The following is a 25,112-nucleotide window of genomic DNA, read 5'->3' on the forward strand; positions in this document are numbered from 1 at the left end:
GATGTCGGAAGGGGTTTTCGGACACGAATGAAAAAACTAATTTCAAATCTTTTGAGCTTAATTAATCCGTCATTAGTACATGTGGGTTACTGTAGCACTTATGGCTAATCATGGACTAATTAAGCTCAAAAGATTCATCTTTCAATTTCCCCCCTAATTGTGCAATTAATTTTTTAATCTATATTTAATGCTCCATGCATGTATCCAAAGATGTGATGTTTTTGAGAAATTTTTTTGGGGAACTAAACCAGGCCTAAGGAGTGTGGTGTGGCTCTGCCCCCTTCCCGTTGATTGGAGTTGCATTTAGCCGCCGTAGTAGTTTTTGTTTTGCTAGCTGCAGTTTTTGTTTTGCCTTTTCTTCCTTCCCCTCGCATAAGCCTATCTAGCTGATTACGTTGTGTAACAAAAAACTCATTTTCATCTAATACATTGATGTGCAATTTTTTTCCTCATTCGAAAAAAAGTAGTTTCGTTTACCTTCGCTGCTCAACCAAGATTAGCTAAGTTTTTTTTTTTAAAAAAAAAAAGGAGCCTAGCTCAGTAATTTTAGGGGGATGATGAAATAATCCTGTTGCAGTAACAAAGTAATTACACTCATCTATGCTCCATGTGCAACACATAACCATGGTAGTCAGCACTATGCACGTTCTGCCCTGACAATTCCTGATGATGACTTGGAGTAGTATAGCTTAATTTTCACTCCATAGCGTGAGAGTGTGGTTGTCCTTTGACCTTCCAGCAGCATCTCACTTCCCAATCTCTATGGTCGCACCGATCGATTATCCTAGACTATCAAGCAATTTTTTTTATCTCCTACACGACGTCTCTCACCATGTGACTATGCGAGGGACGAGATAAACAGAGGGGCACTGTTGATTGCGAGCTCGCAAGAAAACAAAAGGACCAGTGGCAAGTAATCATAATAAAACGAAGGCACGACAATGCACCCGCTTGTCCTGGCTCACCATGTCTGTTTGCTAGCCCAGAGCTACATTGCTCGCCATGGTGAAATGACGCTGAGCACCTCGGCCGGAAATCACATGCCAGACCGCCTCAAACCATTGCAGATAGTAGTAGAGTAGTAGCTCACAGTTCACAAAACATCATTGTCATCCTAATGCAAATCATCATTGCTCAAAAGACGCAAGAGAAGGAGGAATGTAATTACATGGCACACGCTCTCGTCTTGGATTCAGAGACTTGAGAGATGTGCAGTGCTAACTAATTACAGTTAAGTCAGTTGCAGACTTGCAGTGATATGCAGCACTGTGTATGTGATTGTATATATTGCACGCCCGCGAGCTAGCTAGCTAGCTAGAGAAATGGAAGCTGGCTAAGCTAGTGAGGAAGAACCTGTGCTAGTTGTGCAGCGGGTTCGAGCCCTGCGGAACCAGCCTCTTGGACTCACCGTCACCGAGCGCCGCCGCCGTATCGCCTGTCCCGGCCACCGTCGGGATCGGGAAGGTCGTCGTCGTCGTCGCAGCGCGCGACGCCGCCATCGTCGTCGTCTTCTTCGTCGGCGCCACGAGTGCGTGGCGCTTCCACGCCGCCACGTCCGCTCTCGTCATCCTGTGGCCGCAGCCGAGCGTGGCGAGCTCCGACGCCAGCAGGAGCAGCAGCGCCGCCAGCAGCAGGGCGGCGCCGGTGTCTCTCATGGCAAGCAGAGAGACGACGACGACGACGGGGAGGGAGGAGAGCGCAAGGCGGTGGCGGCGTCTCTCTCTCTCTCTCTCTCTCTCTCTGGGGCGGTGTTTGTATGGACGCGCGCCAGCAGCAGCAGGCAGCAGCGGACGAGCGGGGTGGTGTTGGGATCTGCGGGGAGAGGCCCGGCTTGTCGCTCATGTGTGTCTGCTGCGTTGCGGTTTAACCGGTTTTCAGCTCGGTGCAGGAGCGTTCAGCTAGGTACGAGAGAGGGCCAATGACACTACAAGTAGGTAGACGCTGGTGCTCTCCTAAATAAGACGGGGTGAACCTTTTTCTGAGGCGTGGATTGATGTTTGTCCAGCTAGCCCGAGATGATTGAGAGGCCGGTGGTCAGCTAACTCTCTGTGGTCGCATGGTGCATGGTGCATGCATGCACGCATATGTGGAAACAGTAGTATGGTTTTGTATCTCAGTGCAAAAAGCTAGCCAAGCTGCTTTGCTTCTGGCTGTATAGCTGAATTACTTACTTGTGTAGATGTCGTGACGGAGAGATATGACACAGTGCCGGTGTGAATTCATCATCTTTTACAGTGTGGCTGTGGGATACTGGGATCTATACCAATCTAATACAGTAGCTTCCCTAGTTCCATGTCGCTGATCGATTTCGATGAAATTAATGCTACGTTTCATCTTTATGGTTTCATCTTTATGGCCACTCTGGCACTCTGCACTCTGGACCTCTCTGGTCCTGTCGATCTCACACTTTCTCAGAAGACAAAAAGGGCCGTTCATCCTATCCGCGATTAACACCACGATCAACACTACTTCGTGCTTGCTCTACAGCGTGAGGCAGCAGCGCCGTGAAGGAGACCGGCCGGAGAACACACACCAGAGAAGAAGAAGGTCGATAAGGTGGCGCAAGAATGACGAAGTAAAATTGGACGATAATAAAAATGAATTGAAATCTATTTTAAAATGAACCTAATTTGTCAAAAAAAAAATTACCCAGATGTTATTTAGCAATCAATGCAATAAAAAAGCGGCCTACCTTAATCAAAGGCCTCATCGTTTCGCTTACACTTATCTTTTATCCAAACGGCTTATTAGCAATAATAATAATTTGTAGATAAAACTTTTTATAGTATATGTGCTCTTAGCAATTCAAAAGAAAATATAGTATGATAAACTACTGTAAAAATACCCACAAAATTGTCAGGGTTACGGATAAAGCATAACCTCTATCTTACGACTTATGAGATATATTGATAAGGTATACCCTCACGTATACGGTTGGTTCCCGTATACGCCGTTAGAAATTTGCCTCGGATTATGGAAAATATCTCTATGAGTTAAGGAATTGCCGAAGTCCTATTCAGAAAGGGTAAAACCTTTAGTATATCGTGCCGGTTTACATATCTCCAAGTTTTACTTGGGGTCAAGGTATTCCATAGTATAAAAGGGACCCCTAGGGAGAGGCAAAGGGTATCGCATCTCATTGCCAACACACCTACCAAAGTTTACGAAACCGGAGTCCACGGAGCCAACTCGCCGAGAGATCTTGCCGAATCCCTTGACTACGATCTCGTCGGTATTGCCTGTTTCAGTTACTCTCTTTGTAATCTGTTCTCATCATCATCAATCCATATAAACTGAACTAGGGCTATTACCTGCTAAGGGGCCTGAACCAGTATAATCCTTGTCTTTTGTCTGTTTTGATGTTGTACTACGTAGACCCATGTTCCAACGTACCCCGATACTCTTTTCATCCGGTCCGCGAGTGATATTATCACTCGTTGACAAAAATCAACTATAAAAGTAAGTTTTAAAATTTAAATTTTAATATAAGTATAAGCGAAATGACGAGGCTACCAATGTGCTACAGAACCCAAATGTTGGCTTTAGCCTGGTGGGCCACAACAGCCCAAATGGGGGCTTTTATGTCTGGGAGAAGTTGGCTTTTCATCAGCCCGGCCCATATAAGGACGGGTGAGAGAAACTCTGGAGGGCTGGAGGTCTGGAGAGCCAGAGGAGAGGAGTAGCGGACGCGGTGCCCTGTTCGCGTACGCAAGGAGGAATTCGCCGCGGAGTCCTCTCCAAACTTCGCGGGGAAAAAAATTCGGAGCCGCCGAGCGGCGGCGGCGCGGCGGGGATGGAGTACCGCGACAAGCTGGTGCTCGCGCCCATGGTTCGCGTGGTAAACCTCTCCTCTCGATCCGGCCCCTCCTCCTTCTCCCCTAAACCGCTGCAGCATCCACTGGGAGGTTGCTCTCGTCGAACTCTAGCGGCGGCGGCGTACGAGGTGGGAGCGTAGGAATTAGGACCCGAGTTTTAGCCCGGGGATCTGGATCCTAGATTTAGGCATCCTCATAGCTAGAGCTGCGAGCTCTAGGTTTTCGCGTGCGCCCGCGGAGTGGACGAGCACGTCTCTGTGTGCCCCTCTGGCGGCGGGTTGTTCCGTGGGCGAGGGCTGTGAGCTTTTGGGAGCCCGATTGCTCGAGTTATAGTTAGAAATTCAATTTAGAAATTTAATTAGACTTAGTTGTAGTTGGAAGCAGCAGTTTCAGCTCTCCAGAGAACTGGAGCCTAGTATTTCTGTCTTGTTGCATGTGTGAGAAACCATGTTGTATCACCATATACGCTTCGGTTTTATGCTGAAAGTGAACAAATAATAGTAATAACTAATAAGTAGCATGCTTCTATGTTCGTGATCTGATTTACCTCTTTGCTTGGGTCTTGGATCTGTGATGTTTTGATAGTATCTGAAGTACAATTTAAAGGGGCAAAGCATAGTTTTGTTGAATGCAGTATTTTTTTCAAATCTGACCATTTCTGCTAGCAGCTTACTGTATCATTTTTAGATAGATAACAATAAGTTATCTTGATGGGATTGCTGAACACATAGTATTTATCCTACACACCTAATCAGGAGGTTTCCTCTTAATTCAAAGGTGTATGAATTATATTTCCTTATTCTTCCAATTACCTTTGCAGGGTACCCTGCCGTTTAGGCTACTGGCTGCTGAATATGGTGCTGATATCACTTACGGAGAAGAAATAATAGATCATAAGTTTTTGAAGTGTGAACGTGTTACAAATGGTATTGTAGTTCAATTGGTGTTTGGCATTTTATTATGATCTCGCATGCAACTGTATTAACAGTTAAGTTCTTCTCAGAAAATTTGTTAAGCAGTTGGCATAATGTTATCTTTTTTGGGATGACCTGACTCCTATAATATTGCCTTTGAAGTACATGATTGAAAATGTTCATCTTAAAATCTTAAATTACTATTGATGGTACATGGTTGTTATTGAAGATCATGAAAAATATATGTTTTGATAACAAATTTAGAGTTAGATGCCTTTAAGAAGTAAGCTTCTTGATTTTTTCCTATGAAATTGGGGAACTTTTAACAGTTCCATTTATTTGATCTCTATTATCTCCACTACTGTCTAGATTTGTTCTTTCTGTGTCGTATAATCCTTCCATGCTAATAAATTTTATCAATGCTACTCAGAATCTCTTGGTACTACTGATTTTTTGGAGAGAGGGACTGATACTGTAGTATTCCGTACTTGCCCACAAGAAAGGGATAGGGTTGTATTCCAAATGGGAACATCTGATGCTGTGAGGGCACTGAAAGCTGCTCAGCTTGTGTAAGTCTTATTTCTTAAATTATTTACGGTTGAAGTTCTGAAGTAAAATAATATAGGTTCCAATGAGTGGATAAATCCATATTTCCTTTTTCCATGAAAAATTCCTAGGTGCATTGGGTTACTTATACCATGGTTGCTGTTTGAATTGTTTCAATTAATCAAGGAATTGGATCAATTGTTTTAACCGCCCCTGCTTTAGATATTTTCTTTGATCACAGTTTCATCCTTACCAGGTGTAACGATGTTGCTGCTATAGATATCAACATGGGTTGTCCCAAATCTTTCTCTCTTAGTGGTGGAATGGGAGCCGCATTACTCTCCAAACCTGAGCTTATTCATGATGTACTCAAATTTACTGTTTTGTTTTATTACTTAAATATTCTAGAAATTCATTCATTTATCAAGTATGCAAATCACATCATGTAGATTTTGACCACATTGCGGAGGAACTTGGACACTACCGTGACATGTAAAATCCGTCTTCTGAACACACGCCAGGACACTGTGGAGTTGGCTCGCCGAATTGAGAAGATTGGTGTTCCAGCCCTTGCTGTCCATGGAAGGTTAGTTACGCTTCATACTTTTGAGTTCTGATAGAAAATTGTACTCATCCACTCTACTTTATAATGTGCAATTTACCATCTTTCTCTCTCCAATTGTCCATTTAGTTGAAATCCCTATGTTTAAGAATCCAAGGTGAAAATAGTATTGATATTCACAGCTATTTGGCTTGTTTACTATACTTATAGGATCCATCCTAAATGATGCTGCTAAAATCCATGAACTGTTCACATGAATGGTTGGCATTTTTCCATGTTCCTTTCCGAAACACCTGAGCCTTCAATTGACTACATTTGAGATATATTTTATAAGTTCTTTTTTGCAACCATGAAAATGAATATGCTGCAGAATAATGTCATATATCAACTCTCCATTTTCAATCTTCCCTAATATGTCTTTTTTTGTTAATTGATTTCCCTGATGTTGGATTCCTTTACACATGCAGAAAGGTCAAAGACAGACCAAGAGATCCTGCTAAGTGGGATGAGATTGCAGATGTTGTGTCTGCACTGTCAATTCCAGTTATAGCTAATGGAGATGTATTTGAATATGAGGATTTTAAAAGAATTAAAGATGCTACAGGTTTGTATGCTCAGTTAACATTTCTCAATTTTCTTTGTTTAGTAAAGTAGCTGTCTGTTCAGTTTTACTATAAATCTATAATTTGGCAGAGTATAGCAAACAGAGGGAGATATAGAAATGAATCTAAAATTTGTCCCATTTGTGTTTCTTCCTTTACCAGTTATCAATATTGAGCTTACTTTTCTACTACCCAAAGCAATCTATATGTACTGCGAGTGTTGCCTAAATACCATAGGAAACCGAACATCTGAAAAATTCAGTGACTACAATATTCATTTATGAGCAACCATGAGTATCATAGCATTTCTTGGAAACTAGTGATTGTTAGCGGTTGTCAGAATTGCTACTGTTGTTACTTGGAGAGTTCATTGCATTGCCAGATATTATTTTTTGTGTTTCTTTTTATTGGTTTGTATCTTGATTTCTGCAACTGCCAGGTGCCGCTTCTGTAATGGTTGCCAGAGGTGCCATGTGGAATGCCTCAATTTTTTGCCCCAAAGGAAAAACACCTTGGGAGGATGTCAAAAGAGAGTGCGTGAGAAAGGTATTTGATTGTTCTTCCCACACCATTCCTATTTCAGTGTCAAAGTTTTATTATGTTAGCATCTCCTCTCTCAGTTGTCCTATTTTTCATGGGGCTAAAACAGGTTTCTTTGCCCTAACATCTAAATTAATAATAATTTTATGCTTTATTTCCTTCATTGACATCACATTACATTGTAATTCTTTTCCGCAGAGTATTTTGTGGGACAATGATTTGAAGAGCACAAAACAAACCATAAAAGAAATGATAATGCACTATTCTTGCCTTGAATTCCCTGAAGGAAAAGGTGTGAACAAGTGTGATACAATAGCTGATTTAGCGTAAGTGGAATCCATTTTCTGTTTGTTCCCCTTTCATAATTATCCATGACTGCTGTGTTCAGTTGTTTATTGGGCATCATATATAGATATTCTTTTCCCGTCTATTCTAGATGGTAGGCAAACAAATCTCTTACTGCATGGATAGTGCTGTCCAATTTTGTTATCCTAGATCAGGTTGCATGTCTATAGTACATTGCATGCCAAATATCATCATTTTTTTCTAGCCTTTCCATTCAGCCTGATCCAAATTTATTTGATGTTAACTATCAATTTATGTGAACCAAGTAGATAGCAATAACATATGGGCTGAGTTCCTTGATTTGTACTTCAACCTTTTCACATGTAGCGCTTTTCATATGATTTACACATGTTAATGTTACCAAATAGACTGTGAAATGTTTTAATATACTCTGGATTTATAGTCTATTGGTGTTTTGTTGAACTCTACCTTCATAGTGAACAATATCTTGCTAAACGTGCTGGACCAAGTTTGATATAATGGCAGAGCCTTAGTGTTGGGGCTGGCCTTGCACACTGCTGCCAGTGAGCAAACAACAGGGCAACACCTTTTAGAAAACAGCTAGACTTGCAAATTGCAATGGCTACTATTGGTAGGCTCAAATCATTTTTCAATTAGTGGTGGTTTGAATGAATCAATATGAGAGGCCTGCAAGATCTTAAAAAGAGTAAATCATATCCTGGTGTTTCTCCATGAAAGCACCAAATTCTGCATTGGTGGATTTTTTCTTTCTTTTGCTTGTTTATATTATTAAATTGGCACATCCTTATTTACAGTAGATCATAGTTTGTTCTTGTATTTTCAGGAAACTATATGGGGAAGAGGAGTACTACAATTTCGTTCTTTCAAATAGGAATTGAACACCTTGATTTTTTCTAACATCCATGTTACACAGGTATTTATTTCAGCTGCATTGTACTGCAATCATGCAAGTAGTGAAAAAAAAATGCTTTGTGTTCATGCAATTAATTTTTTATGACATTTGGAAGTTCCCAGCTGCAAAACACATTAACTTGGATTTCAAAAAACTAAATTTGTGTTAGAATTGAAAGTGCCCATTATTCCAACTCCATAAAAGTTACTCCTACTTAAATACCTAGTAAAGTTTGTCAATACCTTGTTAGGTATCTCTAGGAAAAGGGCACATTGCTTGAGTCTGAACTACATGATAGTCGAATACCCAACCAATGCCCACTTGTGTTAGGTTGACATACCTACCAGAGACTCCAAGAATTCTAGATGAAAATTGAGACTGTGTTGTTTGGCTGTCAGCCCTGCGACTGTAAAACTACTAACTGAGAAATGTCTAACCCAAGAAACACAAATAACAATAATTACTGAGATCAATGGTGCAAGTCCAAATTTTGCAGAACTATCAATCGCCAACTTGGCATTGTGGACCGTGAGTGACCCACACTTTTGATGGGACATCTCTTCTTTAAACTAGAAGTGTATGACATTTTTATATCCAGATTGGTAGCTTTCACTTTTGATAGGTTGCCTAGTGGCATTCATCCCTTAAATCGGTAACAATTATTTTTGCATTTTCTTGTCATTGTCTCTGACTTGAAGCTTTTTTGCAGCCCCTGCCTGGAATCCATACCAGTTTTATGAATTGGTTTGGAAGGATCTACCATATTACGAAACAAATACTTTGCAGTTTTGACTGAACTTGTACTTTGTGATCTATAATGACCAAGTTATTGTTATCGTTGGGTCTGGAGCGCCCTACATTTTTGGGAAGTTGTTATGACAGATGTTGTTGATGTAAGAGCACTAAAGAGCTTCTCTGAAGCATTTTGGGACATGTATTTTTGGCTGGATTGATAATATATATTTGATCCATGCCAGGAACTAAGAACACCATTGGTTTTTTTTGCTTACATATTATCACTATGCTAATTCAGATGCCAAGGCTGGGGCATGTATTATTTGTTGAAACAATGTACCTTTTATTTTAAAAAGGTTCAAGTAGTCAGTAGACCTTATGATCTATTGATTGTATTACTCGGACGATATCCCAAATGCTTTAATTCGTCATGGCAAATTGGCATACCATTTGATTGTTGAGTATTTGCTTGCCAGTTTCTTGTATACTTGTTGACAGTTTGTGCATATGAACTGTTTTACTAATTTTGGAGAATGAGACATTTAATATTTCAGTTCCTTTTTAAAATCTAAAACTGTTTTTGGACTGACGTTTTCTTCTATTTGTTTGTGTACACAATAGGATAATATTCTGTTTGGTTGTTGGACATCACCTATGGGTGGGGCTTCAGTCTCGATCTCTCAGGTTCTTAAATCGGGGTTCTGGAAGCACCAAGTGTCCAAGTCTGCATCACCGTTGACATCAGAAATTAAAGCCGATTCACACGGGTAATTCTTTTGGGTTAGCTTATTATATCACCATATCTAAGACAATTGCTGCAGTAGACAAATTATGGCGTGGTTGTCATCTTGTACACTTCCAGAAATTCAGTTTCTTGCAATAAGTAAGGTTATTAAAGGTCAAATGAACTAAACTTGTACACCAATACCTAACTCCTCAACAAACCTATTTTTATATTTTACTGGAGCGAAATAAAAGCTCGTGCCTGATCTCAAAGCTAGAATATGTAAGCCAAAGGAGGTCCTCTACCTCGTGAGAAGGCTCTTATCGTCAGTTTGTTGGTCTATCATCCGTAGCTAAAATTTGTATTTTGGAACTTAATTTTAGAGTTAATTTTGTTTTTGTATTTTAGTCTATTTGCCAGCCTTGGTTTTTAAATCGCGAATAACTTAGATATAAAAATTGCCAATAAATTGTTTTTGACTGGTTCATTCATTTTTCTATAGTTTGTTAACAGTATCTCAACCACTCATGAATCTCCATGCACATTTGAATGCTACAGATTCAACTATACACCCTTTAAAATTGTTTGTTCATGTAACTGTATTTGGTCTTGTTTGGCTCTTGTCCAGTGAACCATGACCAAATTTTTTTTAGCCGGGCCGGCCTAAAATAGGCGGACCAAATTTACTTAAGAAAAAGGTATGTACATATTTACAAGACCATGACCAAATTTGATCGCAATTTCTCCTACAAGGACATGTTCCACAAAAGTTTTGAGGTTTGCTTCAATGCATAATTGAAGCATGTTTATCCAGAAATTTTAGTCCTTGAAGCAAGAAACTTGCAGACATATCACTTTGTCTAGTAACTGGAAGCACTAATCGTGATCCGCAAATGTACAAAAACTGGAAAAGATGAGCTCGGGGAAAAAACTGAATAAGCTACCACTGAGCGAAATCTGCAAAGTATAGACTCCCGGGGTCCTCAATTTTGATGCTTAGATTCCAACTTTTTTCTTCAAACTTTTAACTTTTTCATCACACTTTTTCATCACATCGAACTTTCCTATAGACACAAACTTTCAACTTTTCCATCACATTGTTTTAATTTCTTCAAACTTCTAATTCCAATTTTTGTTTTAATTTCTTCAAACTTCCAATTCCAATTTTGGTATGGAACTAAACACAGCCTACGAGGGATTCAACATCTCGATTATGAGAGTACGGGCAGGGTGCAGACAGCAGACGTCGACAATCAGATCAGAGGAGAAAATTTATAGTGGGAGGTAAAGCCCGAAATGTTTAATTTCAGATCTGTTATTTCTCAGCTCTTATCTGAACACTGAGCTATTCTCGTAACACCACTTTACATCATAGATATAAACATAACAACACTAAAGTTCTGATCTTAAACAAAACAGGATGATACTAGTTAGGTACTGATTAACTACATCCGGCTGATGGGAACGGGTCATCATCTACCTCCAGAGAGGTCAGAGAAGGTGCCTGCGCTGGTGGACGTCATCGGGTAGGACATGACGTAGGGGTCGAACCCCTGGTCCTGCATGAGCGCCAGCATGTTGAAGCTCTGGTACGTCGGCGACAGCTCCGGCAGCGGCACGTCGCCTTCCAGGTACTGCACAAGCTGCCTCGTCCCCGGCCGTGCGCCGGGCAGCGGGTGCGAGCACAGCAGGCCCAGCCGCAGCACGAGGCTCGCCTCGCTCTCGACGAAGTCGCCGTGCAGGCGCGGGTCCACCGTGTCCGTGATCGCCCCGGCGCGCCACCGGTCGAGCACCCAGTCGACGAGCACGACGCGGTTGTCGCGCGCGTCCTGCGCCACGGGCTTCCGCCCGCACGCCACCTCCAGCATGAAGGCCCCGAACGCGAACACGTCCGACGCCTTGGACGCCTTGCCGGTGTGCCCCAGCTCCGGCGCCAGGTAGCCCATGGTGCCCACCACGTGCGTCGTGTGCGGGTCGGTGCCGTGGTCGTACAGCCGCGCCAGGCCGAAGTCGCCGAGCCGGCCGTTCATGTCGGCGTCGAGCAGCACGTTGCTGGCCTTGATGTCCCTGTGCACCACCACCTGCTCCCAGTCCTCGTGGAGGTAGAGCAGCCCGGACGCGACGCCCCTGACGATGCGGAACCTCTGCGCCCAGCTCAGGGTGATCTTGCCCTGGTCGTACAGCTGCTTGTCCAGGCTGCCGTTGGGCATGTAGTCGTACACCAGCAGGAGCTCGCCCTTGCGCCGGCAGTAGCCGAGCAGCTGCACGAGGTTCCGGTGCCGGAGCCGGCCGATGCTGACCACCTCCGCCACGAACTCCCTCATCCCCTGCCTCGACCCGTGCGCCACCTTCTTCACGGCGACCTCCGCCTTGGACGACGGGAGCACGCCACGGTACACGCGCCCGAACCCGCCGATGCCGAGGAGCCGCTTGTCGCTGAACCCGTCGGTGGCGTGGAACAGGTCCTTGTACGAGAACCTGTGAGGCCCGAACGTCACCTCCCACTCCTCCTTGAGCTCCGAGAACATGCGCCGCCGCCGCATGAACACGAACACGGCGGCGGCCACCGCGAAGACGAGCACCGCCGAGGCTATCGGCAGCACGATCTCAAGCGTCTTGGACCGCGGCTTGGGGAACGTGATCGGCAGGGAGGGCAGGGATGAGATGTTGAGCGCCGGCGCGGCGCCGTTCATCTTGAAGCTCCAGCCGAGCACGTAGTGGCGGCAGAAGAGGATGCCGGTCGCCGAGGAGAAGCCGACGTAGGCGGTGTCGTCGATGACGGAGGAGATGTTGACGATTTTGGACAGCAGGGGCTTCTTTGGCCGCGCCACCTCCAGCGGCGCCATGGTGACATTGACCTGCATGGTCTGGCCGTCGAAGTCCACCCACACCTGCATCGGCCTGCGGCTCACCAGGCTCATGTTCTTGAAGTCGCCGGTGCCGTCGTCGTAGTACCCGGCGTTGTCGGCGTCGACGGAGTTGAGGCCGTTGACGTCGATCCCGACATGGTTGCCGCTCATGTCGTTGAACTCCGAGTTGAGGATGGTGTCGAACTCCACGGCGAAGAGGTGGTTGGTCGCGTTGCCGTTGTTGGCGGAGTTGACGAGCCCCATGAACTGCCCCGGCAGCGCCGAGGTGAGGTTCTTGCTCTTGGCGATGATGAACGCCATGCCGTGGCTGCTCAGGTCCTCGAACGCGCCGATGATGCCGATGACGAAGGCCGTGGAGAAGGACTGCATCGCCGTGCTGTTGGGCGCCCTGTGGAACTGGAGCGGCGCCGGGAAGAAGGCGTGGCCCTTGAGCTGGTTCGTGCCGTTGGTCAGCATGAGCAGCCCGTTCGGGGTCACCGTCGCCATGCCGTCGAAGCTGAGGTTGGCGCCGGTGAACCCGTTGAAGACGAACTGCTCGTCGGCCGCCGCCGCCGGGCGGAGGCAGCCGAGGCCGAGGAAGAGGAGCAGGACAAAGAACGGCATTTCTGGTTTGGGAAGCACCATGCCCTGCACTTCGCCTAGTGCTGAGCTTCAATCAGTGCCTCACCAAATGCCCATGCTTTGCTGCTTCTATTGTGTCAGTCAAGTCACGGCCCTGGTGTTTAACTCAGGTTACTCTCAGCCACCTGTTCCTTTCCTTCTGTTGGTGCGTGTGAAGCGGACCAAATGTAAAACCCAGTAGTCTAGATACGGTCTGGGCGCGATTGCAACTTTCAGTCTCGTACAGATTGGTGATGTGTCGTGAGAACGAGGGGAGTAAAAATTCTCCCCTCTCTCTCGAGTAAGATCACCAACCCTTCATTCACCCATTGCGCGATCATCATAAACGACGGCTGAAACGGAGGGTGGAGTGGAGTGGACGCTATGTGTATTGCCGTGATGCGGATGCCAATTAGCCTCAACGAGACAGTGACCGCCGATCATGCGGGTCAAAGGTCAGCGGTCTCAAGCGTCCGGTCCTCCTTTCCGGCCGCGTCTCCGCTACCGGCTTCCCTGCCCCCACAAAACACGCACAAAGTCGCCGAGAACGCCATAACTATCGACGCGGCGGGCGCTCGCCTCTCAACTACTCGTACCTTGTGATTGTGATCCAGCATCCCAGCACACAGCACGCATAGGCACAGCCCGTGCAGACCTGCAGTTGCAGCTACAGCCCGGCGGCCGCGTCCGCACGAAGCTTCGTCATCCGGCTAATCACTGCCATTTCATCAGCCCGGCTGATATATCCTGTGGGTCACCTCGTTTGTCCGTTCCACTCGCCTCATTTTCTAGGGTCGTTGAGGTGTTTGGAATCGCGAGTCGGCACCACCAAGCTACCTAGCGAGATTATTTAAACATGACATTTTCATTTGACTATGTTCAGTGATGGGGTCCTTTTTCTTTATGCTGCACTGAGATGAGATACCCCGACGAGATATTTTTCCTCGGAAGGAAGAAAAAAGAAGGGCGAAATGGCTGCGGATGAGTCAAAAGAGTGGGCGTCAGTGCGTCACCAACCCAATTTCGTCGTAGTTTGCTGCCTAGTGTGTCCTCATTTCGCTGTGCTGTACTGTACTGTGACGCATTGACGCTTAACCGCTCACTCCTATCAAACTCAGCTTAATTGTTGCTTATGATATGATACTATTTTATCTGTATTTCCTTGACTACGATTCGCAGGATCGTCGAAATCTGAATTGTTTAATGCACGCCCTTGTGGCCTCATCTGTAACCAATTTGAGTAGAACTACTACCATATGCCCTGTGTTAGTTGCAACTCCCTCTCGAGCACGATATTTCTAAGGCCGGTGCAGTCTGTCTGTCTGTGTAGTGTAGCGAGGAGTGTGAACGATGTGATGCCACTGCCAGTATGCCACACACAACCAGTAAACCTGGGATAATGGTTGGTGTCCGGTGTTCATGCATTGACTCGAATAGCGAGTCTTCTGTTCAGACATTTGATGCTATGACTCGAATAGCGGTGACTACACATCATATGCCCTGTGCTAATTGCAACTCCCAAACGGAAGCAAATCTCCCGATGGGTAATCACCGCTTGCTGCTGCTCCTCCTCCTCCTGCTCGCGGTCGTTGGCTCTGATCATGGGGGCGTGCTCGCCGCCGACGAGTTCACCTACAACGGCTTCGGCGGTGCCAACCTCACGCTCGACGGCATGGCCGCCGTGGCGCCCAACGGCCTCCTCGTGCTCAGCAACGGCACGAACCAGATGGCCGGGCACGCGTTCCACCCGACGCCGATCCGCCTGCGGGGCGGCGCGGCGGGCGGCGCCGTCCAGTCCTTCTCGGCCGCGTTCGTCTTCGCCATCGTGTCCAATTTCACCGTGCTGAGCGACAACGGCATGGCGTTCGTGGTCGCGCCCAGCACGCGGCTCTCTACCTTCAACGCCGGCCAGTACCTCGGCATCCTCAACGTCACCGACAACGGCAACGCCGATAACAACATCTTCGCCGTCGAGCTCGACACCATGCTCAACCCGGAGTTCCAGGACATGAACAGCAACCACATCGGCGTCGACATCAACAGCATGAAGTCCGTGCAGAACCACAGCGCCGGCTACTACGACGAAGCCACGGGGGCCTTCAACAATCTGAGCTTGATCAGCCGCCAGCCGATGCAGGTGTGGGTGGACTACGACGGCGCCACCACGGTGCTCAACGTGACGATGGCGCCGCTCGACGTTCCCAAGCCCAGTAAGCCCCTCATCTCCGCGCCCGTCAACCTCTCGTCCGTCGTGACCGACACGGCGTACGTCGGGTTCTCGGCGGCCACGGGCGTCATCTACACGCGGCACTACGTTCTCGGCTGGAGCTTCTCCCAGAACGGCGCCGCTCCTTCTCTCCACACCTCAAGCCTCCCGGCGCTGCCGCGGTTCGGGCCGAAGCCCCGTTCCAAGGTGCTGGAGATCGTGCTCCCGATCGCCACCGCGGCGTTCGTCCTCGCGCTGGTCATCGCCGCCTTCCTGTTCGTCCGGAGGCGGGTGAGGTACGCCGAGGTGCGGGAGGACTGGGAGGTTGAGTTCGGGCCGCACCGCTTCTCCTACAAGGAGCTCTACCAGGCGACCAAGGGGTTCAAGAACAAGCAGCTGCTCGGCACCGGCGGATTCGGCAGGGTGTACAAGGGCGTGCTCGCGAAATCCAACCTCGAGATCGCCGTGAAGAGGGTGTCGCACGACTCGAAGCAAGGGATGAAGGAGTTCATCGCGGAGGTCGTCAGCATCGGCCACCTCCGGCACCGCAACCTCGTGCAGCTGCTCGGCTACTGCCGCCGCAAGGGCGAGCTCCTGCTGGTGTACGACTACATGTCCAACGGCAGCCTCGACAAGTACTTGTACGACAAGACCAAGCCTGTTCTTGATTGGGGGCAGAGGTTTCAGATCATCAAGGGCGTCGCCTCCGGCCTGCTCTACCTCCACGAGGACTGGGAGCAGGTCGTCATCCACCGGGACATCAAGGCGAGCAATGTGCTCCTCGACGGCGAGATGAACGGCAGGCTGGGCGACTTCGGCCTCGCGAGGCTGTACGACCACGGCGTTGACCCGCAGACGACGCACGTCGTCGGCACCATGGGTTACCTCGCCCCGGAGCTGGTGCGCACGGGCAAGGCGACGCCGGTCACCGACGTGTTCGCGTTCGGCGTGTTCGTGCTGGAGGTCACCTGCGGGCGGCGGCCGCTCGGCTGCATCGCGCCCGACGACCAGAACGTGCTGCTGGACTGGGTGCAGGAGCACGAGCGCCGGCACGCGGCCCTCGACACGGTGGACGCGAGGCTGTGCGGCAAGTACGACGCCGACGAGGCGAGGCTGGCGCTCAAGCTGGGGCTCATGTGCGCGCACCCGTTGCCCGACGCGCGCCCCACCATGCGCCAGGTCACGCAGTACCTGGACGGCGACGCACCCATGCCGGAGGTGGCGCCGACGATGGTGAGCTACACCATGCTGGCGCTGATGCAGAACGACGGGTTCGACTCGTTCGCCATGTCCTTCCCTTCCACCGTCACGTCGACCGCCAGCCCCATGTCCGCCGACGTCTCGGCCGTGTCCGGCCTCTCCGGTGGAAGGTGAACAAACAAACAAAAAGGCCGCCGCAAAATAATGGTCACAACAACCCGTTCTCCTGGTGACTTGTCATCTATCGTGTAACATAGTGTAGAGCACTAGTGACTACGTAGTAGTGAGGTCACTGTTCACTGCTGATTACCACAGTATATCCCCATATTAGTTTACCAATCAAGCAGTAATACGTATATTACAGTGAGTGTGCAAAGCTTCGAGAAGGCATTTAGCATCTCAGATTTTCAGCGTCGTGAGAATCTTCTCTTTCGCGCTTGACTTCGTGAGCCCTCACCATTACGGAATCAGAGTCGCCCTCGCGGCGCTAGCTAAATTACGTTATCGTCGGGTAGTGGCACGGCGTTTTTCGTCACCGGCGGCGGGTGGTGCGTACTCGGCAGGGTGAATGCGACGGCCGTTGTTTTCTCGCATTGGCCGATGCGATTAGGATAACGTGCGCACACGGCACGGCGTACGCACGCCCGTTGTTTCGCTAGGAAGCCCACGTGCAAGTTGCGATAGCGTCACGGCGGCTCGGACGCTCGGCTGATTTGTTTATCACTCTAGGTGTGTTTAGGTGTGTTTAGTTCACGTTAAAATTAAAAGTTTAGTTGAAATTGAAACAATGTGATGGAAAAATTAGAAGTTTGTATACGTAGAAAAGTTTTAATGTGATAAAAAAGTTTGAAGTTTTTTTTAAAAAAAGTTTAGAACTAAACGAGGGCTTTATTAGTTGAAATTAAAACAATGTGATGGAAAAATTGAAAGTTTGTATACGTAGGAAAGTTTTAATGTGATAAAAAAGTTTGAAGTTTTTTAAAAAAGGTTTAGAACTAAACAAGGGCTTTATTGGCCCACCGAGTTTAAGATGGACTGCTCACTTTGTCGTTTAGATGGCATTTTAGTCCACGGTCCACTTTGGCTTTCAGGTGTTTCAGGCTTTCTAGCATTTTATCCGATGAAGCTCAGAGTTGATAAACGTAGACATAGGACACTCGCCATGACGTATTGCCGTATGCGTACATATCTACATTGCAAAGATATGGCTTTTATCATTCCAGTGAGGTCGCCGACTAGCCGTATATGCACGACCCAAAAGGTTGGCCATAATGGCCAACGGTTGAGTTTAATTTCGATCATAATATGCATAGCTGCATAGTCTCAGTTGTATAGTCAGCGACCAGCTGTAAAGATTACGAAGCAAAATAATTGATACTGCCCCACGTGTTGCAAGATCTACAACTGCAATAGACAGCTCAGTAGTCACTATAGTCAGTAGTCCACTGAACACACAGAACATGGGTCACCTTAAACAATCCTGCCTCCAGCATTTGGTAGTAGACGGTAATCCTAGGAAAGGAATACAAAATCTCTATATGCTCTAAACAAATGCACAATCCTTTAACCTCCAGCTGTTAGTGTGCTGGTCACCAAGATTCTGAAAACCTGTTCTTGTCTGACAAATGTTCGAATCTAAAATTTTGTGGAGGATTGATAGAACTTGTGTCCAATATGTATGCCAAGTTGGTCACGAGATATGATCATATGACTTCAACACAAACTAACAAGGATGGCCCAGGAAATAATGGATTTATGGCCCTGCAAGCAATTCAGGCCGTATCTGTGTCCTCCACAGCTCCTCCACCTGTTTGGGCCAGCGCCCAGCGGGCTAGGCTGCTTGGCCCAAAACCAAACGCCACGTGCCCACGGCCTCGCCAGACTCGGCCCGCTCTAGACCAGAGGAAGGAAGGGGAAAGGGCGGAGCGGAAGGATGAACTCATGAACCATCTGCTCGGTCGCGGAGTTCACATCCCTCGCCCCGCCGCGGCGAATCGTGGAGGAACGACGACGATGGAGGCGGCGGCCATCTCGAATCCGCCGAGCAAGAGGTTCGCGCTACTTCGCTCGACCACCCGCCCGCCTTCCACTGCCAGCTGAAGGTACTGGAGCTTTCCGGTTTCCGCCGCTAAACTGTGCGTTCGTGGCACTGTGGCCTTAGTATCATCAGGATCGCGCTGGTTACCGGGGGCAACAAAGGGGTCGGGCTGGAGACCTGCAGGCAGCTCGCGTCCCGGGGGCTCAGGGTCGTCCTGACGGCGAGGAACGAGGCGAGGGGGCTGGAGGCGGTCGACGGCATCAGGCGCTCCGGCGCCGCCGATTCTGATGTCGTGTTCCACCAGTTGGATGTCACCGACGCTGCCAGCGTCGCCCGGCTGGCCGATTTCGTCCGGGATCAGTTCGGGAGGCTTGATATCTTGGTATGGGCTTCCCTTCGTGATTTTGGCTCTTCGATGCTTTAGGGCCTCCGAAATTCGTGAAATTGGAGTTCATACTGTTCCACTCAGTGCCATACTTCGTTAGGGAGAGCTTTACATTATGTTCAAACTTTCAGACATGAACTGAATTTGGTAAACTAAGTATAAAATGTGTTTTTTTAAAGTAAAATTGAGTATAAAAGGTTAACACAAAACTTTAGTTATTTGCTTGATGCAGTACTAAATTGAATCATTTCCTTATACTGGATAAGTGCATATGATTAACGATTCTATATTATAAGAACATGAATGTTAATACTAGTACATGATTCAATGTTAAGGGACATGGCAGCCATGGGCTTATTTTATTGTGCTTGTAATTCATAGAAGTTAACATTAGCTGATGTTTTCACAGCTCTTGAAAACTTCACCCGTTGTTGATACACTAGTAAACTAAGCTGTATGGAGTCACAGTTCTGGTAAACAAAAAGTATCATATACTCCATAATTGTGTGTTTCATATAGTTTGTAGATCATTCTCTCTGCATGTATGCTACCATAATTGTGTGTTTCATACTGTTTGTAGATCAATAACGCAGGAATTTCAGGTGTTGATCGGGATCCAGTTTTGGTTGCCAAAGTTAAAGATCAGGTACTCAAACAAGAGTTTAAAGACTATACTTAATTGATTTGTCCCTATAGTTGTTTGTAGTTGTTTCTTATTGTCTATCAACCATAGCAGAAATATAATATTACCTTTTTCTTGAAGTACATTAAAACATGCCACGCTGATATTTATTGTAGGCATCATTGTTTTAGGCTGACATACCTGAGGACACCATGTTTCAAATAATGTATTTATTAACTGTTTGGTGCCTTTTTGCCTACAACCTGTCCATGTTTTGTACACAACTATATTTCTGTGCATGCTATAAAAAATTGTGCATGAGACAAAACAAGAAAGTATGCATGGGTATAGGTTTATAGAACATCTAACCCTTTCTATGCATGGACAGATTGAAGGCATGGATGTAGATCAGAGAGTTGAATGGATGAGAGAAAATTCAAAGGAGACCTATGATGAAGCTAAATCATGCATTACAACAAATTACTATGGTGCCAAGCTTGTCACAGAAGCACTACTTCCTCTTCTTCTGTTATCCTCCTCGGGAAGAATTGTTAACGTGTCATCAGGATTTGGACTACTGAGAGTAAGTTATAAACTCTGCTGCAGTTACACTGGACAAGTAACTAACTAGTTGTCTTCAGTATTAAGTTATACAAATATATTTCTACAGAAGCATGATTAACTATGCCTCCTATTTTTTGATTCCCTAGAAAGCTAAATTGTCTAGGGGCCTTGTTCATATAAACTTGTAGGACAACTCTTCTCTTCCCTGCGAGCTTTTGCGAAAGGCATTTCTATGATCTTCATGCAGTGTAACACGTTTCTTTGTATGCAGCTGCCTTTTTTTTTTCCTTATGTGCAGGATATATACCATCGTCAAAAACTTATGTTCATTAAAATAGTGACTAGGAATTACATTTACAGGGGATTAAATGAAATGAGGAAGTTCTTATCCTGCCCTCCCATGTTTCTTGCATATCTGCACTGATAATTCTCACTGAATCATATCATTTTTCTTGAGCAGAACTTCAACAGTGAAGATCTTAGAAAAGAATTCGATGACATCGACAGTCTTACTGAAAAGAGACTAGAGGAGCTGTTGGATTTGTTCCTAGACGATTTCAAGGTGAACTTAATAGAAGCACATGGTTGGCCAACCGGTGGATCTTCCGCCTACAAAGTTGCCAAAGCTGCCCTTAATGCATACACAAGGATTCTTGCCAAGAAGTACCCTACACTACGTATCAACTGTTTGACACCTGGTTATGTCAAGACTGACATCTCAATGCACATGGGAGTATTGACACCTGAAGAGGGTGCTAGTAACTCCGTAAAGGTAGCTCTCTTGCCTGATGATGGTCCAACAGGTGCTTATTTTGATCGGAATGGCGAGGCATCTTTTGTGTGATCATAGTTTCTGCTTTCTTTAACCTATAGTTTCAGAATAAGAGATTGTCAAAGTAGTTGTGCCCAACAGACAATGTAGTTTTGACTTGTGTACTCAAACTGATGTATTGAAGTTGAAATAGTAGAGCTTTACATCGATATCATGATTTTATCTATTTTCTCTGGAAATGGTGGCAACAAACTGTGTTTGGCAGCACAATTTATTTGCTCTGTCCTCTTGCTTTTTTTTTTTTTACCACTTTACCGTATTATACTGGGTAGTTGCTAGATGTCTGGAGTGAAACATGCCGCGGTTTAAATATCGTTGCTTGACTGCTTGCGGACAGAACAGAAACCGTGGCACTACTTCATCAGCAATAGCTCTTCCAGGGACGCTACGAAGCAGGTGAGAATTTCCCCTGAAACCTTCTTTGCTTTCTTCCAGAAATTAGTTTTAGTTGGATTCAGAATGAGGATCTACAATTCTAAATGCATTTTTTTTTGCGGGGATACAATTCTAAATGCTTTGTTGAATGATGATGTGTCATGTGTGCCATAAAATCATAGATCAATGTGTGCGCCTCGATGCCTATTGCGTCCGATGGAAAAAGATCCCATGCAATATCATCCTCTCATTTTCAGTGGTTGGTACCTTGGATTTAACGGATCCACATGTTACTGACCTTAGAGGGCAGTACTACAGACCGAGTATATAGTCGCCACTCGCCAGTCTGCTTTTATCAGAGAAGAGAGCATCAGTAGTAGTAGCTTGTGCGGCATAAAATGGAAGGAGACATCTCCAGCCTCCCGACCAAAAGGTTCGTGCGATTTTCCTAGTTTCTTGGCAGAAACACTGTAATCTGGATTCTGGAGTCATGCACGGCCGCAAAAATAGTGGCAATTCCCCACTCCGTAGTAACACGTTCTGCTCCGCCGCGTCACTGCCAGGGTTGCTGTGGTCACCGGCGGCAACAAAGGGATCGGGCTGGAGGTGTGCCGGCAGCTGGCCGCCGACGGCATCACGGTTGTTCTGACAGCCAGGGACGAAACGAGGGGCGTGGAGGCCGCCGAGAAGCTCAGAGGGATGGGCCTTTCCTGTGTCATCTTCCATCATCTGGAGGTCACGGACAGTTCCAGCGTTTCTCGGTTGGCTGATTTCTTGACGACTCGTTTTGGCAAGCTAGAAATACTGGTAAGCTCTCCTTCTCCTTGCTCTATCGATACAGCAACTCTGCTTCGGGCCTGACCAGTGAGAGGAGATGTGCTCTGTTTGCAGGTGAATAACGCAGCAGTTAGCGGGATGGAGCACGCCCAAAGAGTAGATACTAACGAGGAACAGGTGGGTTCACGCATGATTTATATATTAGCCGGATTGCGATTGCCCGTAAAAATTCAGTTAGTCACCAAAATTACTGAATTGGCTGATCGACTTCAGCGTAGAACCAGTTGGTTGTAACTTGTAAGTCAGACTGAACCAAGTTTATTTGTTGACGCGCGCAACAGTTCGTTGGCATGGACAAGCAACAGAGACTTGAATGGTTGAATAAACAAGGCCGGGAGACGTACGACGCCGCAAAGAACGGCGTGCAGACGAACTACTACGGCACGAAGCTTGTAATCCAAACCTTGCTGCCTCTGCTCCTGCAATCCTCCGGCGAAGGAAGAATCGTTAACGTCTCCTCCGACGCTGGACTACTAAGAGTAGGTTCCTCAAACTGATCACACTGTGTTCCAACATCAAGATTAAGGCAAAATTAAATCGAAATCGATCGACGTTTCCTCATTTTGTTTTTTACTCCTGATCGAGTGGCTCGTCAACAACGAGGATCTGAGGAAGGAGCTGGACGACGTTGATAACCTCACCGAGGAACGGCTGGACGAGGTGCTGGACAGCTTCCTGAAAGACTTCGAGGCCGGCGCGCTGGAGGCGCACGGGTGGCCGACGGCGCCGTTCGTGGCGTACAAGATGGCCAAGGTGGCCATGAACGCGTACACGAGGATCTTGGCGAGGAGGCACCCGGAGCTGCGCGTCAACTGCGTGCACCCGGGCTACGTCAAGACGGACCTGACCATCAACTCGGGGTTCCTGACGCCCGAGGAGGGCGGGAGGAACGTCGTGACGGTGGCCCTCCTGCCGGACGGCGGTCCGACCGGCGCGTACTTCGACGAGGGCAGGGAGGCGTCATTCCTGGAATGACGGCGGAGAGGTCTCAAAAACGAGGCCCATTGAACACGGATGAAAGCAAGTTTAATAGGTAGGCAACTGATGGCTCTAAGGGGATGTTTGGTTGATGTCTAACCTTATCATAACTAAGTTTAGATTAGTTGTGGCATGGTGACACAAATGTGGTTTAGAAATAGTTGGCCACAAGTGTGGCATGCTTAGCTCTAAATTTGAGAGTATGACACGTGGGTCCCAAAGTTAAGAAAGTGTGGCATAACACAATTGCGGCAGCGAACCAAACACATGCCTAAAAAACTGTGGCATGACTAAAGTGTGGCGTGGTAAAGTGTGGCAACCAACCAAACAGCCTCTAAATCATAATTTAATAGCCAATTCATACAATAGTTATCTATAAGTGCACCCGCAATGGTAAAGTAAGGTGCTATCTATAAAACATGTACATCTCAGCAATAGACTAGATTAATAGTAAACCACTTCAATGGTATGTCTACATGGGTATATATAGCTCTCTAATCCATTGCCTCGTTTTTCTCTATAGACTATCTCCATGTTAGTAGATATCTTTGCTCTCTCGCTTCATTTAATCTCTTTCAAGTAGGAAAATATGCTGCATGAATCTCTTATAGAGAGTTTATAGATAACTATTGTGGATGCCCTAAACATATCTGCCCTATAATTCACCAACTCATTCTTACACCTACATACTCATTCATCAAATCCAACGGCCTGTATCATCTGCGATAGAACCAACGGATCGGATCGTCTCACGGATCCCATCGCATCTTTCCCACTCGCCCCACGCCCGCACGTCTCTCCGCGCGCTTCCCCCGATCCCACTCTCCTTCTCGCACCCAACTCCTCTCTCCCGCCGCGCATCCTCCATAGAAAACCCTAGACCAAGCGCTCGTCATCGTCGTCGCGCCGTGCCCCCTCTCCCCTCCGCACGCACCCGACTCCCTCTCCCCTCTTCTCTGCCTCTCGCACACCACCACCCCCCCAAAATCACTCACGCCGCCGCCACCGTCGATTCCGATGCCTCGCCATTGCGCCGTCGTCACCGTCGATTCCGACGCCTCGCCATTGTGCCGCCGTCGAATCCCACCTCCAGACTGATGTCGTCAGCGCCCATCACAGCGACCGCATCGATCGACTCGCGATGCCACCGACGTCCCACCAAGCGCAGATCGCGCACCGTCACGCGCCGTCGATCCCCCACCCCTCGTGTCGCCGACGCCCCGCTATCGCGCCGCCGTCGATTCCCGCCTCTAGATTGACAGCGCCCCTCGCGCCGGCAAGGATCCTGCGCCGCCGCCAGGACTCCTCACCTCTCGCCCCCTTCTGCACCGCAGCCACCGGAGCCCTCTCCACCACGACGTGAACACGGTAATCATTGCTCAATCCCTTTCCTTCAATCATTACGGTTCAAATTCCTGATTCTGTGTATTAATTGTACGGTGACATGTGAAAACGGAACAGAACATGCATTTTATTAACAAGAGATTCTGGATCCTTTTTCTGCGTGAGAAGAGATGCAGCGGCCATATGATTAAAGTAACAAAATCTGTTGTAATATTTAGCTATGGCCATGGAATCAGAGCTTGGAAGCTGCTAATTTGTGTGTTCTTACCATATAAAATATATTCCACCTTTTGTTTGCTTACGGGAGCTACATTTAGCACTGCATTTCTCATGCTCACAGTTACTTATTTTGATAAGATACAATGGAAGTGAGAAATTAGTGTTAGGTAGTTTTGGTTTTTCCTTAATTCTTTACTATGCCCAATATAAAATGCGCAAAATTCGATGCTAATGCTGTGACGACATTTGACAATACAAATTAAACACGCGCATATAAATAGGACAGATGGGTGGTATCCAAAAACATATAACATGACTTTTTATAAACATTGCTTTAAACTATATTCATGAATGTAAATTTAAGCAGAACATATAAATAGTAGAT

The 25,112-nt window shown here is 46.9% G+C and overlaps 6 protein-coding genes across 7 annotated transcripts; 4 read left to right on the forward strand and 2 right to left on the reverse strand.

Annotated features, from left to right (window-relative positions):
• Positions 1-1,036: 1,036 nt before the first annotated feature.
• LOC127771847 (uncharacterized) lies at positions 1,037-1,883 on the reverse strand. The gene has a single exon (XM_052297789.1). The coding sequence runs from the start codon at positions 1,653-1,655 to the stop codon at positions 1,359-1,361; it is 297 nt and encodes a 98-aa protein (XP_052153749.1). The 5' UTR covers positions 1,656-1,883; the 3' UTR covers positions 1,037-1,358.
• Positions 1,884-3,664: 1,781 nt separating this feature from the next.
• Positions 3,665-9,837, forward strand: LOC127769330 (uncharacterized). The gene is made up of 10 exons (XM_052294882.1): positions 3,665-3,838; positions 4,636-4,741; positions 5,160-5,298; positions 5,532-5,640; positions 5,725-5,861; positions 6,305-6,441; positions 6,879-6,985; positions 7,178-7,305; positions 8,130-8,219; positions 8,908-9,837. The coding sequence occupies exons 1-9, from the start codon at positions 3,794-3,796 to the stop codon at positions 8,182-8,184; spliced, it is 963 nt and encodes a 320-aa protein (XP_052150842.1). The 5' UTR covers positions 3,665-3,793; the 3' UTR covers positions 8,185-8,219; positions 8,908-9,837.
• Positions 9,838-10,928: 1,091 nt separating this feature from the next.
• Positions 10,929-13,431, reverse strand: LOC127769329 (L-type lectin-domain containing receptor kinase SIT2). Its single transcript, XM_052294881.1, has one exon. It carries the CDS (start codon positions 13,149-13,151, stop codon positions 11,130-11,132), a length of 2,022 nt encoding a protein of 673 aa, XP_052150841.1. The 5' UTR covers positions 13,152-13,431; the 3' UTR covers positions 10,929-11,129.
• Positions 13,432-14,385: 954 nt separating this feature from the next.
• On the forward strand, positions 14,386-16,900 carry LOC127769328 (L-type lectin-domain containing receptor kinase SIT2-like). Its single transcript, XM_052294880.1, has one exon. It carries the CDS (start codon positions 14,497-14,499, stop codon positions 16,705-16,707), a length of 2,211 nt encoding a protein of 736 aa, XP_052150840.1. The 5' UTR covers positions 14,386-14,496; the 3' UTR covers positions 16,708-16,900.
• Positions 16,901-18,288: 1,388 nt separating this feature from the next.
• LOC127771954 (short-chain dehydrogenase/reductase 2b-like) lies at positions 18,289-21,191 on the forward strand. 2 transcript variants are annotated; one of them, XM_052297913.1, is made up of 5 exons: positions 18,289-18,584; positions 18,695-18,953; positions 19,537-19,602; positions 19,967-20,161; positions 20,603-21,191. In XM_052297913.1, exons 1-5 carry the CDS (start codon positions 18,289-18,291, stop codon positions 20,984-20,986), a joined length of 1,200 nt encoding a protein of 399 aa, XP_052153873.1. In that variant the 3' UTR covers positions 20,987-21,191. The 2 variants fall into 2 exon arrangements, with proteins under 2 accessions (XP_052153873.1, XP_052153874.1); XM_052297914.1 differs by having other exon boundaries at positions 18,452-18,584; positions 18,704-18,953; positions 20,603-21,190.
• A 384-nt stretch (positions 21,192-21,575) lies between these two features.
• LOC127771957 (salutaridine reductase-like) lies at positions 21,576-23,367 on the forward strand. Its single transcript, XM_052297920.1, has 5 exons — positions 21,576-21,782; positions 21,913-22,156; positions 22,241-22,303; positions 22,468-22,665; positions 22,772-23,367. The coding sequence occupies exons 1-5, from the start codon at positions 21,748-21,750 to the stop codon at positions 23,159-23,161; spliced, it is 930 nt and encodes a 309-aa protein (XP_052153880.1). The 5' UTR covers positions 21,576-21,747; the 3' UTR covers positions 23,162-23,367.
• Positions 23,368-25,112: the final 1,745 nt, after the last annotated feature.

Source organism: Oryza glaberrima, chromosome 4, assembly GCF_000147395.1.
Source record: "Oryza glaberrima chromosome 4, OglaRS2, whole genome shotgun sequence".
Lineage (NCBI taxonomy): Eukaryota > Viridiplantae > Streptophyta > Magnoliopsida > Poales > Poaceae > Oryza > Oryza glaberrima.

What these genes read in the sequence shown, in the direction of transcription:
- LOC127771847 (XM_052297789.1), bottom strand. Translation starts at nt 1,655, where the DNA reads ATGAGAGACACCGGCGCCGCCCTGCTGCTGGCGGCGCTGCTGCTCCTG.
- LOC127769330 (XM_052294882.1), top strand. Translation starts at nt 3,794, where the DNA reads ATGGAGTACCGCGACAAGCTGGTGCTCGCGCCCATGGTTCGCGTG. An exon ending in AACCTGAGCTTATTCATGAT is followed by an intron (nt 5,641 to 5,724) that starts GTACTCAAATTT and finishes CACATCATGTAG; the next exon opens with ATTTTGACCACATTGCGGAG. An exon ending in AAAGAGAGTGCGTGAGAAAG is followed by an intron (nt 6,986 to 7,177) that starts GTATTTGATTGT and finishes TCTTTTCCGCAG; the next exon opens with AGTATTTTGTGGGACAATGA.
- LOC127769329 (XM_052294881.1), bottom strand. Translation starts at nt 13,151, where the DNA reads ATGGTGCTTCCCAAACCAGAAATGCCGTTCTTTGTCCTGCTCCTCTTC.
- LOC127769328 (XM_052294880.1), top strand. Translation starts at nt 14,497, where the DNA reads ATGCCACACACAACCAGTAAACCTGGGATAATGGTTGGTGTCCGGTGT.
- LOC127771954 (XM_052297913.1), top strand. Translation starts at nt 18,289, where the DNA reads ATGGCCCTGCAAGCAATTCAGGCCGTATCTGTGTCCTCCACAGCTCCT. An exon ending in TCGGGAGGCTTGATATCTTG is followed by an intron (nt 18,954 to 19,536) that starts GTATGGGCTTCC and finishes TACTGTTTGTAG; the next exon opens with ATCAATAACGCAGGAATTTC. An exon ending in TTGCCAAAGTTAAAGATCAG is followed by an intron (nt 19,603 to 19,966) that starts GTACTCAAACAA and finishes ATGCATGGACAG; the next exon opens with ATTGAAGGCATGGATGTAGA.
- LOC127771957 (XM_052297920.1), top strand. Translation starts at nt 21,748, where the DNA reads ATGGAAGGAGACATCTCCAGCCTCCCGACCAAAAG. An exon ending in TAGATACTAACGAGGAACAG is followed by an intron (nt 22,304 to 22,467) that starts GTGGGTTCACGC and finishes CGCGCGCAACAG; the next exon opens with TTCGTTGGCATGGACAAGCA. An exon ending in CCGACGCTGGACTACTAAGA is followed by an intron (nt 22,666 to 22,771) that starts GTAGGTTCCTCA and finishes CTCCTGATCGAG; the next exon opens with TGGCTCGTCAACAACGAGGA.